At 38.3% G+C, this 14,732-nt stretch overlaps 1 protein-coding gene across 8 annotated transcripts in view; it reads right to left on the bottom strand.

Moving 5' to 3' along the window:
* The window catches only part of ROBO1 (roundabout guidance receptor 1), a 707,409-nt gene that overhangs the window by 80,412 nt on the left and 612,265 nt on the right, over positions 1–14,732 (bottom strand). For all 8 annotated transcript variants that reach the window (XM_064643066.1, XM_064643092.1, XM_064643074.1 and 5 more), the window contains 3 exons: positions 5,699–5,819; positions 1,574–1,712; positions 174–301 (listed from right to left, as the gene is read on the bottom strand). In XM_064643066.1, the coding sequence (XP_064499136.1) occupies positions 174–301; positions 1,574–1,712; positions 5,699–5,819 (388 nt within the window). The remainder of the gene's footprint in view (positions 1–173; positions 302–1,573; positions 1,713–5,698; positions 5,820–14,732) is intronic.

The following is a 14,732-nucleotide window of genomic DNA, read 5'->3' on the forward strand; positions in this document are numbered from 1 at the left end:
AATTTGTATTTCCATTTTTTTTTTTTTTTTTACAATACAGCAGAGTGTCCCTGCATAAGCTGCAACTCTAATAGCTGTGTATGGTCTCAAGTAGTTTGTTTACAGCAACTCTATAAAGCTGTTGTGCAAAAAAATCAGCTTTATTCCAGTATTTTGCAAAGAAACATTCTTACCTTGAACTGTTAAAGTCGCTGATGCTTCAGCTTTTCCAACCATATTTTCTGCAACACAAGTATAGGATCCCATGTCTCCTGCCATAACTTTCCGGATTTTCAAGGTATGATCATCACGGATTTCATATCTTTAAATACACACAGTAACAAACAATGAATAGGAATAATGGAACTTTGTACAGTTTCTGCAAAGGGTAAAGGTATGGTGGGTTTGCTCTCAAATATTCTTATTGCTGTATTTCCCATAAGGGAAAAAAGTATAAGCACGTAAATCGATAATGCAAAATAAAGTTTTAAGAACAAAATATATCTAAATATTTGAAAACTTTATTCTGATATTACTTGCAACATGAGTTAACTGACAGCATAATACAATTGCAAAGCCCTAACACAGAACATTTTTATGGCTAAAATACTTTTAACAAGTAAATACAATAGTAGTTATTATTCTCCCTACAATTTTTCCATCTGAATGATTTTTTTAATATGGTTGAAAAGAAAATATTGTACTCAAGAAGATCAGAATTGCTTGAAAGTCAAGATAAATCACAATTCATTTTTTTTTTTTTAAGAACAATGTGGCCTTTTACCACTTTCTCTCCTTTCATCACCTTTTTCGCTTCTTTGTATAATGCAGTCAATGTGTTTCTCTTTATGGTAAATAGATTTTTCTCTTAAAAATTATGCAGTTTTTATTAAAGCTATAGACTAGGCTAATAGGAAGCTGGATTTGGATGGCTGAAGCCAACTGTTAAAGGGTTTCTTTTTTCAGTCCACTCCCCCAATAGTTTTTAAAACTGATAATTAGAATTTCAAAGTAAGTAAATAAGTAATTAATCCATCTATGTCGGTCTGTCTGTCTGTCTGTATGTATGTATGTATCTATCCATCCATCTATTTATCTATCAGAGAATGTATTTATTTTTAATAAGGCATCTTACTTTTTGTCCTGAATTAAAGCAATGTCAGAAAAACTAGTTAATTGGAAACTTGGCAACAAAAACATGTACAACCAAGGCAGCTTTCTACACAACCAGACTACATTTTATACCAATTGCAATTCCAATATATACTTCTTGATATTGTAATCTATTCTACTATTTGTTATACGATTTCCAAAACTTTTAGTAATCACAAAAGTCTCTTCAGGTGAAGAATTAATGTGTATCTGATATTACTGACTGAACTGGGTTATTTTTTGTCATGTGTTGTTGCAACAACTTGAGAAGAGGCTGTTCTTAACTTTCAACACAAACTGTAACTTTAAGAATTAGAAACGTCTTCTTAGATCAAGACAGGCCTTCTCTATTCATGAAAAAGAAATTTTGGCTGTCAAATGTTGAATGGCCACATCATACACCAAGCTGGATGTCATAAAAAGGTAACTCCATGTATTGTACCTTGCTTTTGGTAACTCCCCATCATCTTTCCTCCACCTTACTGTAGGGACTGGGTCACCTCTTGCCTCGCACTTAAACTCCGCGCTGTCATCCACAGTTACTGCCAAATTACTCGGTCTCTTCACAAAAGATGGTCTCTCTAAAGGGAAAGAGAAGAAAAAAAAAAAAGGATTAATCCAGCAGTTCTGTGTCTGAATCACAGCTGTCACTGAACTGTGGCTGTCAGAGTGAGGGGAGCAGAGTGACAAATCTGATGGAGGTGCCTCTGCCACCGCTTTTCTCGCTCATAGCCCCAAGCAAAAGATCTGTAGCCCTGCAGATGGCCAGCACTGTGGACCTCAGCACGAGGCAGACACTCTCAGCAGTGGCTCAGGATCCAAGCAGGGACTTCCTTACTTCTTACACATCCCTGTCACAGCTAAAGGAAAACACGGTCTAAACACAAAATCTAAATACACATCCATCCTCTGATAGAAAGCTGCAATGACTCATGACCACTCATCTGCTGCACTGCTTCAAAGAGACAGAAGGCACAAACCAAACATTGTCTCACTGGAAGGTTTTGTCTCAGTGGAGCCTCTAAATTTGAAGGCTAAGTAAGGCCCAGCACAGTATCTCTAGGAAGCTGTTTGCAGGTGTCAGCAGCAGTAAGTGTTCGATGCAAGAACTTCCAATGCTACATTAGAAAGGCAACATTTTCTTTCACTAGCACATATAAAGTAAAGTAAGCCAAAAAAAACCCCCAGAATGTCTTCTCTGTAGTTTTTTTTCATAAAAATTACTGTTATCCCAACTTATATTGGAAGACATAGATGATCCAAGTCCTGGTTCACCAGAGTCAGATTAATTGCTGCATATTTGTCCTCAGAATTTCTGAAACAAAATGGGATCTCAGTACAGGCTGTGCTATTCTGAGATCCCAGATATTAGCTGCAAATTTCAGGAAAGGCATCGACACACTCTTCTACCCGCAACAGGGTTCAAAGTTTTATGGTGCTGGGCTATTCATATTTTCATAGTTCCACACCAGGCTGGAGTGTAATAATGTCTGCACACTCACAAGGAAAAAAAAACTGTTTTAAACAATTTCTGGGATACTCCAGGAATGATTACCCATCTAAAAAAGCAGCACCAGATGACAACAGTATGTCCATAAAAGAATTGGGAAGGTTTAACTGCAGAGTGCAGGGAAGGTTTAACAGGAGAGCACTTGGCAGGTTCCTTTGCCTGAGGCAGATGACCATTTTGCCTATAAACCTGTGAAAGCTCTGAGGGAGCTGAGAAGGCAGCTGCATGTTTTGACTTGCATTTATTAAAGATATAAATATCATCTCCTTGAAACTGGAAGAGTCTCAAGCCGTTGGCACCATCAGGAAGTGCGAATACCCAAAAATACGTCACAAATTTCTCACAGAAGTACAAAAGCACCCGACAGAAGGATAAAGAGACAAGCCCATACTCTTCATGTCTCACATTTGTGTTTGAAAATGGCAGTTCTAAATATTACTCTGACTTTGCAGATAAAGATACAGAGATTCAGTAATATAAAAACTTAGTGAATGGTTCAAAAAGTACTGAAGTGGAAATGTGAACTGAACAAAGCCCTATTAAAAAAGCTTCCTTTACTCTCGAGGATGTCTAGACCAGCTGGACACTTATGCTGTAGAAAACTTAACTTTGCTGGCAATATTAGGAAATAACATTAAATTAAATAGCAAGTTGATCTTTAAGCTGTCAGTTCTAGACTGGGTTCATATACAAGATGTGAGAAATAAAACAGAGATCTACAGAATGTAGCTGTGAATTTAAAACGACACAAATACAGACAACCCCCCCTGCCCTGGCCCCTTCCTTGTAGGTGCTGAAAAAACCTGAAACCTGAATGCAAGAAAAGAACATTTAGGATTAAACCTCAGCACAAGAATAGTTTGGGGAAAAATATTCAACTTAATTATGCAAGAGAAAAAAGACTGATCTGGTAAGTCCAGGACTGCTGCCTGACTGCAAAACCCACAAGAGGCACATTGTTCTCTAGATCAGTCTCCTAAAAGAAGACTAATGGACTTCCACGAGTTTTTGTCTGCCCATTCATAACACTCTTATTCAAATGCAGAAACGGATAAGGGAAATCAGCACTGATTTCAGTATCTATCTTTGTCACACGACTATTTGGTACATACAAGGAAAGCTTAGCAAGGATCACTTTGAAACTGTCTAATATTACAGTTTCTGGCATTCTCCCTCTGATCTAAAGCAGAGACCTAAAAGCAGAAGTTCAACTTCTAAATAACCAAAACCCATAAATGGAAGATTTATGTAGAAATATTTTAACAGATGAAGTCAGCATATTTCTCGTGCTTTTTCAACTCAAGTCTGAGTTGAAAGAATAAGGTGTATTAAGGATTTCTAGACACACACTGGTAAGACATTCAAAGCTTTACTGTCCTGTTTGAAAACAAAACCTCACTAGTTTCCCCAGGCTGAAAATCAGAAATATGTTTGAAGGAAACACGAGATGAAGAAAAAGCCAGGCAGACCTCTGCCTGCAGTGCCTCCCTCTTATGGGTGTTTAGCAAGAGTACTATTTTTTCAGCCTAGGTTACCAAATATCCCATGCCATGATCCCCTGGTTGGTAGTAGACTATTGATGAGCTATTAACTGGTACAGTTAAATAGGAGCCTGGTGCCAGGGCTTCACCCATGTAACTACAACTTACTTTCAATTTTAGATTTTGTTTGGAAGTTCTGTAAGTCTATTTGACAACAAACTTCCCCCAAAAGTGCTTCGGAAGTCTTTGTAAAACAAAACCAAAACAGTGCAGTGGATCTCAGAAAGTCTTCCTTAGCTTCTAAGGGGTTACACACCACTGTCTTGCTTGGATATTCAGTTTGAACAACTTCAAGATGGCACACAAACTCCTTTTTATTATGGAAACCCCTGCTTCACGTAGGACTCTGAACACATCTTCAGGTTGCCTGAGTCCTAACTCCTACAAAGTAGTGAAGACAAATAAAAGTGCCAAAGACTGACAGGACAGCTATTAAACATGAATTTAAAAAAAAATCCCCAAATCAAAAACCAAACAACAAAAAGAGTCACAGAATCACAGAATATGCTGAATTGGAAGAGACCCACAAGGATCATCGAGTCCAACTCTTAGCCCTGCACAGGATATTCCCAAGAGTCACACCAAGTGCCTGGGAGTATCATCCAAACACTTCTTGAACTCTGTCAGGCTTGGTGCTGTGACTACCTTCCTGAGGAGCATGTTCCAACCACACTCTGGGTGAAGAACCTTTTTCTAATATCCAACCTAAACCTCTCCTGACACAACTTCAGGTCATTGCCTGAAGTTTTCATCCTGAAAAACAACAACAACAACAAAAGAGCTGCAGCAGCACTGTGATGGAAACCACTGTGCTATGAACCATGCCCTGGATGGTGATAAAACATATATTTATTTTCCAGAAACAATTAAGCTACTTCAAGCCTCCCCTATTTTAAAGTAAAATGGGAGATATTTTGAATGAAAACTACCAAAGATGCATCTGCAGTGAACATGAGGGTGTTTTTCCATGCTGAAGAATTCTGAGATTGCATTTGGAGTAAAAGCTTTGTTTCTGCAATAGCAGCAAAAAATGTAGTTTTCAGCTAAGCTCAGTTATCTTAAATGAAAACATATTTTTTGATGCTGAGAGGAACTATCATTAGGATCACTTGAATAAGCAGACCTGTTGTAAGCAGTACACACAACTGCAAATGAAAGAATAATTATTTAAAATAGAAACTTAGAATAATTCTGATTTTCTTCAGCAAGATGGAAAAGTTAAGCCTCTGCTTCTTAACATTTTTGCTTTGCTATTATTATACAATACTGATCCAATCAGTGGACGCTGGAATTATTTTCAGTTTGAGAACTAAGTATGAAAGTGTCTTCTGATAGAAAAAATAGTTCCAGGTGGACTGAAGAGCCATTAACTGCCTCCTATTTGCTGGAACACAATCGTGACTAACAACATTTTCTACATTTTCAATAGATGAGAACGACCCTTAATAAAAAGCTTACTAGGAAAAACAAAAGTTGGACATTTTCATCAACAAAGTCTTAAAGGAGGAATTCTTACCCAAAACAGTGAGCTCCGCAACTTCACTTTCACGTTCTCCAACCATATTTGTTCCAACACAAACATATTTTCCAGCATCATTCTTTCTTGTGTATGTGATCATAAGCTTTCCTCCTCTGATCTAGGACAAATCAAAGACGACAAAAATACCTTAATATGAATTAGCGACTTTATAATATCGACTTGAAAAATATTTTGTTACAGATAATGAAACAAAAGGAACCAACAGTGATTTTCCAAACCATATTAAAAAAAGTGAAAAAAAAAGTACTATTAGCCCAACTTCTTTCTCTTATACAAAAATTATGCCTCTGAGTTTTATATCAGTATTTTAAAACCTCTCAGATTTGGATCCCTACTACTCTTTTTTTTTTTCATTCTGCATAACGTAATACTGGCTGTTCAACGGCCTGTTAAATGCTTGTTGGCCAGAAAACCTACAATCCCTTCCCATGTACTGATACAATCAGGTGGAGAGTAAAAACTAGTACTAGACATAAATCTCATTTTCACATCAAGTGCTGCAATTACTTTTTCTTGACAAGAAATATGTGTACGCTATCCTACTGCTGGTTGTGCTCATTATTATTTATGAATTTTGTGTTTGTTTTGGTTTTCATTTCTTAAGGAAGTGAAGGAAATTCTTTATTCTTCAGTTCTTTCACCTTTAAATTAGTAATTTTAAAGGCTGATAAGCAGATGGGCAGAAGCAATTAAATTCTTACTGGGAAATGAATAACGTTCTGCTCTTAATTTTGGATTCAGCTTTTGGAAGATAACGGAATACAAATAACCCCCAAATCAGAAAACATACTTACCCTCTGTGATTCCAAATCTTATTATGTTATATAAAAATTCCTATTAAACGCCTATGAAAATATCTGATCTTCCTTTAAAACTATTTATTCTCCCACTTTGTCGACCGAAGGGTTGAACAAGTTTCAAAGTTCACCAAAACGCAGCAAAATTTGTATAGGCAGCTGAATACATTACTTCAACACACAAAAATGTTACTTAATTGCATTAACTACGTTTTGAAGTGAACATATGCTTAGGAGTCAAATCACTTGTGAAAACCACCGCAGTTCAAGGCAGGGGTGGAAGTCCACAACAAATAAAAGCCACATATGTAGCTACATGAAAGGGTCTGATGCGGTCAGTGACAAGGAGGAGAGTGTTCTCAATACGAGGCATTTAGCCGGAGTTGCCTGCAGCTAGAAATCTATCCCTGAAAATTTGACATCTTGAGCAGCGTTGGGCTCTTATTATCATTGTAAGATGTGGGCGCGCGGAGATGACAGTCAGTTATTGAGACAAATGGACGTGCACGTGTAACGCAGGTAGTGTTGCATACAAATTTCATCCCGTTGCCTTTGGCACTCGCTGCTTGAGAACAGAAGAGAAATGTCCTTTGTCATCCGGGAAGCCAGCAACGCCGAAATTTCAGCGGGGATTTGAGGCATGAAGAATGAAAAAAAATAAAGGCGGCCTGCAAATACACATTTTTCAAGAATCTACGTGAAGTTTTAGACTGCTGACTGCCTGAACTGGTAAAGCAGGAGTAGGGAATGTAAAATATAACTAAAAGTCTATCTATAATTATTACTGGTTTACAGCTCCCTAAATCACAGAAAGTTATTTATTTTCCGATTAATCTATGCAAGGAATTTTAAAAAACAGTTTTAGAAAGATTTCCACTTGTGGTTTTTGTATATCCAAATACACATGCAGAAATATATACTATTCATGTACATCAATAATGAATGCACTGGATTTAACAAAGAAATGTATTTACATATCACAGGAATTTACCAACTCATCTGATGATTTCAAACCCATGTAAACTGAAAGCAGTGATTCTCATACGTCCTCTGTGTCCCACTGACATTCAGTAGCATTTGTGCTTCTCTGTTATTTTACCACTAAATAAAATCCCATTCGAATCCATTACAATATGACACAACTGCATTTCTTGCAGAAATTGTAACCTCCAGCAAGAGCTATCCTAGGAATTTCTTGTAGGAATCACCACAAGACTCTTCAAAGCATAGATGGAGAGAAGCAGCATTAAAGCAGAAACATATGAACAACTAAAAAAATCATTGAAAGTTGCTTTTCTTCCAAGTTATTTGAGATTTAGATAAGGAAGAAGAGGCAGAGGAAACATTCCCTCATGGATGTTGAGGCAGACTTCCTAAGATGTGACATGCCTACTGGAGGAAGCCGTGCTTCCAAGATGGAATTCTGAATGCATTTGCAAAGGGTTTTCCTTCGCTGATCTTCTGTTTGTTTGGTTGTTTTTCTTAAAATGTAAGAAATGTTTAGAACTTTAGCCAGGGTGATGGTTATGACACATGGAATTGTGATGAATTACACAGCTACAATAAAATGTACCACAAGTGGATGTGGAATTACACATCTGTAACTGGAGCAGCCACAGATGGCTAGAAAAAAAGCAAACTTCCGCTGGTGGGTGGTTGGTAACTACTAAAGTTTTTCGTTAAATTGTAACAATTAAGTACCCACCATCTCGGTAAAATTGATCAAGCCCTTCTGTTTATTAATGAGACAATGCAAATGAAAACTGCAGCTATGACAAACTTATGTTGTCTGTGTGCAATGTTTGCCACTTTTCCTCACAACAGGAAACCCCAGAAATACCTATGGACTGTAGACCAACGGCTTTAAGCAAGAAAGGACACGATGAAACACATTCATGTGAAATTTGGTAGGAACACGTAAAGAATCACTGCTACATTTCTTTGTCTTACTAAGTTCATGTTCAGTAAGTCCAGTTCATATCCGGCATTTAGAGCAGTAAAGACTCAAATCACTTTTGGTGACAGTATCTGAAATCCTGCAAATTCAAGTTATAGTCTGTGGATACTTAACAGTTAATGAAGGCATTTTAATCTGAGTGCTTTGGCTCTTCTCATATTTTTGCCCCTGCCCCAGACTACACCAGTTGGACTTCATAGCAGTAAATGGTATAATGGCTCGAAAAGGGGATAGGCAGTGTGCCATTACACCCCAAAACTCCAGAAGAGTTGTTGCCATATTGAATACAAAGGTAAGTCCTTTCTTCCCCGTAAACAAGATACAGCAAAAAGTTTTATTGCACTACTCTGGTAGATACTGTGTGTCATGGGAAAAGAATCACTCTGCTAAACTGCCAAAGCTTTCAGTCCAGTTCTGAAAGTGCCTGCCGTGTTTCATTTACACCAAAATGAAGCCAAGCCACTTTTTGACTTTTCACACCTCTTCAGGGTTTTGTTCTGTCCTGTCCCTACCAGCAGATCTATCAGGGCTTTGCAAGTAGAGGTAACACAAGAATAGCACTGAATTCTAATAAGAGACAAAGATTGTGATCACAGATGATCTTCAGTTGCCTGTAACATGTATGGATTATCATCTGCACACTGAGAGAACATATGATAGTATGCTGACTTACAAAGACTTATTGAAAGCTATTATCTATGACCTGCCTGCCTGACCACATTTTGCTCCTCATGAGTAAATTGCTCATTCAAGCAAGTCCACTTCATTTATCTCTTTAAACAATAGTCAGAGATGTTCATACAGAAATCTCGAGGCACCCACAGAGTTAACTAGGTCCAGAATTTTAAATTATGGCCACCCAGCAGCAAAAAATCATATACAAATAATGAATCAACTCAGTCAGCCAATAAATCAAATCCATAAAAACTTACCCAAGGGTTCTACAACATACCACCAAGTATTCAGTATAGCTGTACACACATTTATTCTTATTCTAAGACCATATTTTATATACCTGTGTGTGTTGTGTATATGAGTGTAAATTTCTGTATGTATAAATCCATATCCATCTGTCTGTGTTAAGAAATATTTTTATATATGTGGGTGATTCATTTACTTTTCACAGAAATGTGCTATGAAATATGAGACAGAATGAAGCAATGAGAGAAATGCTTGGGAAGTCCAAATATAAAGGTGACAGACTTTTTTTTTTTTAAGCTTTCCTTTAGCTCCTAGTTTAGTTCTATTTAAGAAATGAAATCTGCTCTATTGCAAAATAATTCTAAAGCAAACTTTATTCCAAAGGAAAATGAAATTTAGACTACAGAATGAAATACTGGCCTCTGTATAGCCATGGTTTCTGCATATGTGATACCACAAATTTCATCTATTTCAGTCTTTTACAATACAGCATACATGACAACACATTTTATTTAAATGGAGAGTGATGGGCATGTGATATTAACCTATCAGACACAGTCTTTGCTCTGAAAGCGTGCCAGCTAATTATAAATGACAATAAAAGAGTTAAAGAACAAGGCGAGTACAGGCAATTGTAATTAATAGTGTCACCAAGTAAAATGTAGGTTTTAATTCTTAGTTAAGAAACAAGGAGTTTTCTCATCTTCCTTTATGTGGTCTAGCATCCCAAAATATCCATAAAATGACTTGCAGCATGGAGTGTAAAGCATGGAATGTCAGCAATAGAAGACAACTTTGCAGTTTCAACAAAGTTGAACAAAAAAGAGTATAAATGACTATCTATCTTAAATTTTTATTTAAAAATTTGTATTTTGTTCCAAGCTTTGTGAATCCCATGCAGTCTTCCCTATCTATTATAGCACGCTTAAATATCAGACGCTAGACATCAAAACATGTTTGGAACAGGTCTCCACCAATGATTAAAGTTTGTTCTTGTTTAACTTCAAAGTTCAGACAGAGGAGTCTGTCCTGCTTTCCGTTCCATTCTCTGGGACCCCAGGAAGGTACGTGCTGCCTCCTCCAGATCAAACACACAAAAAATTCTATTTGAAAGTTGTCTGAAACATTCTTTCAAGTGGTCTTCCTGTGCTGTAAATCTGTCATGACAAAGTGCAAGTCAATTGTTCCCCTCTACCTTCAGGTCTATCAGTATTGCAAGACTGTTTTGTTGGTCTGTATGGCAGAGTCTAAAGGATGGTACAAAATGCATAGTAAGATTGCTTTACGTAAAAAGAAAGAGCTTTTAAGGTAGATAAAATGACAATAGACTCAAGCTGTTGCTTCTGGCACCCCTGCCAATCCAGATAGGATACATCAGAGTCAGAATCAGATTCAAGTCTGCTCCTAAGACTCCCTTTCTCACTTTTATGGCCTCATTATTAACGGTTGTAACCACGAGATGATGGATATCTACAAAGGCTTAAGGTTTATCTGTGTCCTGAATTGCTTGGTGACTTCAGAGGCAGCTGAGAGTTATTCAGCCCTTGCCATTATCACAAGGCATCGAATATCAGAATTACCACATGTGTTTGATACTTCACCCAACAAGATCATGGAAACAGCCAAGATACATGCAAAATGTCATAAATCAAATTCAGAAAAGAAAAATCCATACTTCAGTATACACAGTTTTCAAAAGTTTAAAAATTGTAATGATCCCAAACTTACTTTCTACAAACATTTGGCTTTTGTTAATCACAAAGGAAGATTTAATTCAAAATAATCCGTATTGGCTCACATTAGTCAGAACTAATTTCTGAACAGACAGTTATGTTTATATGACAATATATGAACCAGGAAAATATTTCCCGGGAATGCTTTCACAGCTACAATACAAAACATTTACTATGTAATACTTCCTTTCTTATTACAAACCAAGATTAAAATCCCATAACTGAAGCATGTGACAACTATCTTCATAGCCTTAAATCTGCCCTACAAAGATCTCAAAAGAAAAAAAAAAAAGAAGGACACACAACACCTCAGAAACTGTTTTTCACAGTGTTATTTACTGAGTACAAAAAATGCACTAAACTCAACTCATGGGCAACATATGAGTCACATTCCATGGGTTACTAAAAAATATATGGAACTAGCAATCTTTGTGCAACACACAAAGAAGGTCCAATATAGGAATGATGTGTCTGTAATGACAACTACAGCATGTCTGTAAAACTGTAAATTTAACCTCATGTATGAGTCTGCCCTGGATGCACTGGTGCATAGGTAGCTTTCACTGCAATCAGTGATTGAAATCAGAAATAAAAGTGAACTTGAACTGAACTCAACGCCTGGTATGTCTTCTTTTCTCTCCCCTTTAGCAAGTCAGATGATTTGAGGTATCAGTTACATAGCAATTTTCTTGTAAGCATCACCACTACTGTGTTATTTACACACCTCCAAGGACAAAATCTCAGACCAGCCAGGGTTAATTTGCCACACAAAATCTCTCAGTTTTTAATTACGTTACCTAAAGAATCACAAATGTAATATGGAAAAATAATACTAACAAACCACACATTTTAAAACACATAAAAAAATCCTACCTGGTACCCATAAAAGAAACTACATAACCCAAATCTCCAGAGGAATTTAGCAGCCCGTTTCCCACTGAGAGTGCCCACACTGCAAAAGACAAGCCAAGATCACTCTGAGGGCCCAGTTACATGACCAGACCCAACTCTGCAGTAACTTTGCACGGTGCAGAGCACTCCTAAACCCTGCAGACAGCACCAGGGGTGGAGGGAGGAGTACAACTACCATGCCACTTCAGGGGGGTACAGGTTCTGATGGTGATTTTGAGGGGATTCCAGTTCCTAACAGTCATTGTCGGCATTAACCAATGTTGTCTTACTCTTCTAAGGCTGGGGTTAATGTTATCAGAACAACAACATGGATTTAAGACAACTGTATATCATGGGGTGCATTTCATCAAGAGGAAATTTCCTACTTTCCACTAAGGAGAGAGGAGCTGTGCAGAGCCAAAGTCTTCAACAGCAGAGTCCTAACTTTCAACTTCAAAGCTTAGAAGCATGGATAGATAAAAATTCACCAAAACTTGTAATCTGAAGAAAGATATTTTTCAGAGTGCAGATCTCTCACAGCGACCGCTCTAAAATATGAGGTTTTTCAAGGTCCTTATATAGGGTCTTCTATAGGAAGAACAGCCAGGAGCCTGTTCTGACAGGACTTGAGTTACCAAGAGATTTGAAGTAGAAGTTCATAGGTCTTATTATACCATGAGCTCCCACAAGAAAACGAAAGGTTTTCAACATGCAAACCCAAGGTTCTCCTGGAGTTAAAAGTACAATTGTGAAACAACAACAAAATGGTCACAGTTTGAGAACAGAGGACAGAAATAGAAATGAATTATTCAAAACTTTTCTCTTGGCATGGTCTGTGCAGCGGGTCATTATTTTCAGCTGTGGCTTCAGTCATTCAGTGACCTTCTGAGATGCAGCAGTTTTGGCTCAGACTCCCACTTGTCTCGAGGAGAAGGCACATCCCCTCTGAGACTGGCTGCCCACTGCTGGCTCCTTGCTGAAGGGGATGCAAATCACAGGCTCCCGGATCCTTCCCGTGACTGCTGCACTTCCTGCACTAAATTGCCTGTGAAAGCTTTCCTCCCTGGAGCTGGCACAGCAGCTTCCCAAGGGAGGAATGAGTTTCCGTGTTCCTCTGGGGGTAAACCTGAGCTCTTTATGGCAGAGAACACAAACAGAAAACCAAACTAAGCAAATAAAATTAGTCACAGGTGACAAAAACGCAGTGGATTCTTTCATACATTTCCAAGTTTGTGTTTTGACAGTTTTAAATTTTGAGACATATTTGACTTCTCGTTCAAAACATTTTCTTTCAAAACTTTATAATCAAATTTACTTCCAAAGGAGTGCTGGCCCCGTCAAGTAAACACTATGAATAAACAAATATTCTGCAAAGCTAACCTTGAAAAAATATAAAATGTTTTCTAACATAACTAAAACCCTACTGATTCTCTGACTTTTGACCAAGATGACATGCCATGGAAATGAGACCACGCTGCAAAAGGAGCATATAAATCTGTGTTAAGTTTCTATTGCATTTATCACTGACTGAGCCTAAGCTTAGTAAAACTCTAACTTTTATAGAAGGACTATACTGTTCAGACAAAGTTGTGAAAACATTAAACCTTTCACAGCATTTGTGTAACACTGTCAAAAAAAAAAGGAAAACATGCACCACAATGATCATATTTCATGAACAGTTAAACACAAAAGTCATATATTAATCTGCCACATTTCACCCTTCCGTCAACAATCACTGCAGCTCTCGTGACTGCAGCACATGCAAATCATAAATCACAGATTTCCTTGTATTTTCTCTGGTCTTCACACAAGCCTTGTGTTACAGGACTGAGGCAAAAGCCTGCAGTCACAGGCAGTCACAAGCAAATCTGAGCGTAACCTTCATTTTTGTTGAAGGAACACTGAAAAATCAACTGGGCTAGACATCACAGCTACAGAAAGGCTCCTGCTTGGAAGATGCTAGAATTTAAACTTACAAAGAATAAGGAGAATGTATGCACAGAGAGGTAAAGATCAAATCCCCCAATTGCCCCGGCTCACACAGCAGCCCAGCATCATTACTTTTGTGCTCAACTTTGGATCCTCCAGAGAGACTCAACAGGCAACGAATGACCTGCAGATCTCGGGTCCGTTCACAAATGTTCAGCCCTCTGATGCCACGGGGGATTACACAATACAAGCTGATCTTTAGCAGCAGACAGTGAAGCCAGGAGCTCCTTGGAGTTTCTTTTCCTCATAAAATAAGCCAGCACAGGTTGCAGCCAAGCAGAACAAAGCACGCACTGTTCCCATTCTCTATACATAGTGGGATCGCTGCTGCCTGATGCTCACATGTTTCCCTCTGCCATCCTTTAACCATGATACCCTCACACAGTTGTTGTTTGTGGGCTACTGCAAGGCTGGACAGTGGGAAACACGGCTCCAGTGGCAGCAGGAACAGGCTGCCTACCAGTTGGGCTCTTCCCACTGGGCCCTTGCCTTTGGAGCAGCGACCCGCCCATTGCTCAGTGTGTAACTGGAGGCGATTGCCCTGTGAAAAGCCAGAAGGAATGAAGAGATTGAAGGCTGGAGAGTGGTGCCTCTGGCCTTGCCTTGTCTGCTCACGGCTGGGGGCTGCCCGAGCCATTCAGGGGGGCTCTGGAGCCCTGCTGGGATAATTGCTTCCTTTGCAGTAGTTTCTTGCTATTCTTCTCAGATGCCACAGTGGCGTT

Source organism: Pseudopipra pipra, chromosome 2, assembly GCF_036250125.1.
Source record: "Pseudopipra pipra isolate bDixPip1 chromosome 2, bDixPip1.hap1, whole genome shotgun sequence".
NCBI classification, from domain to species: Eukaryota; Metazoa; Chordata; class Aves; order Passeriformes; family Pipridae; genus Pseudopipra; species Pseudopipra pipra.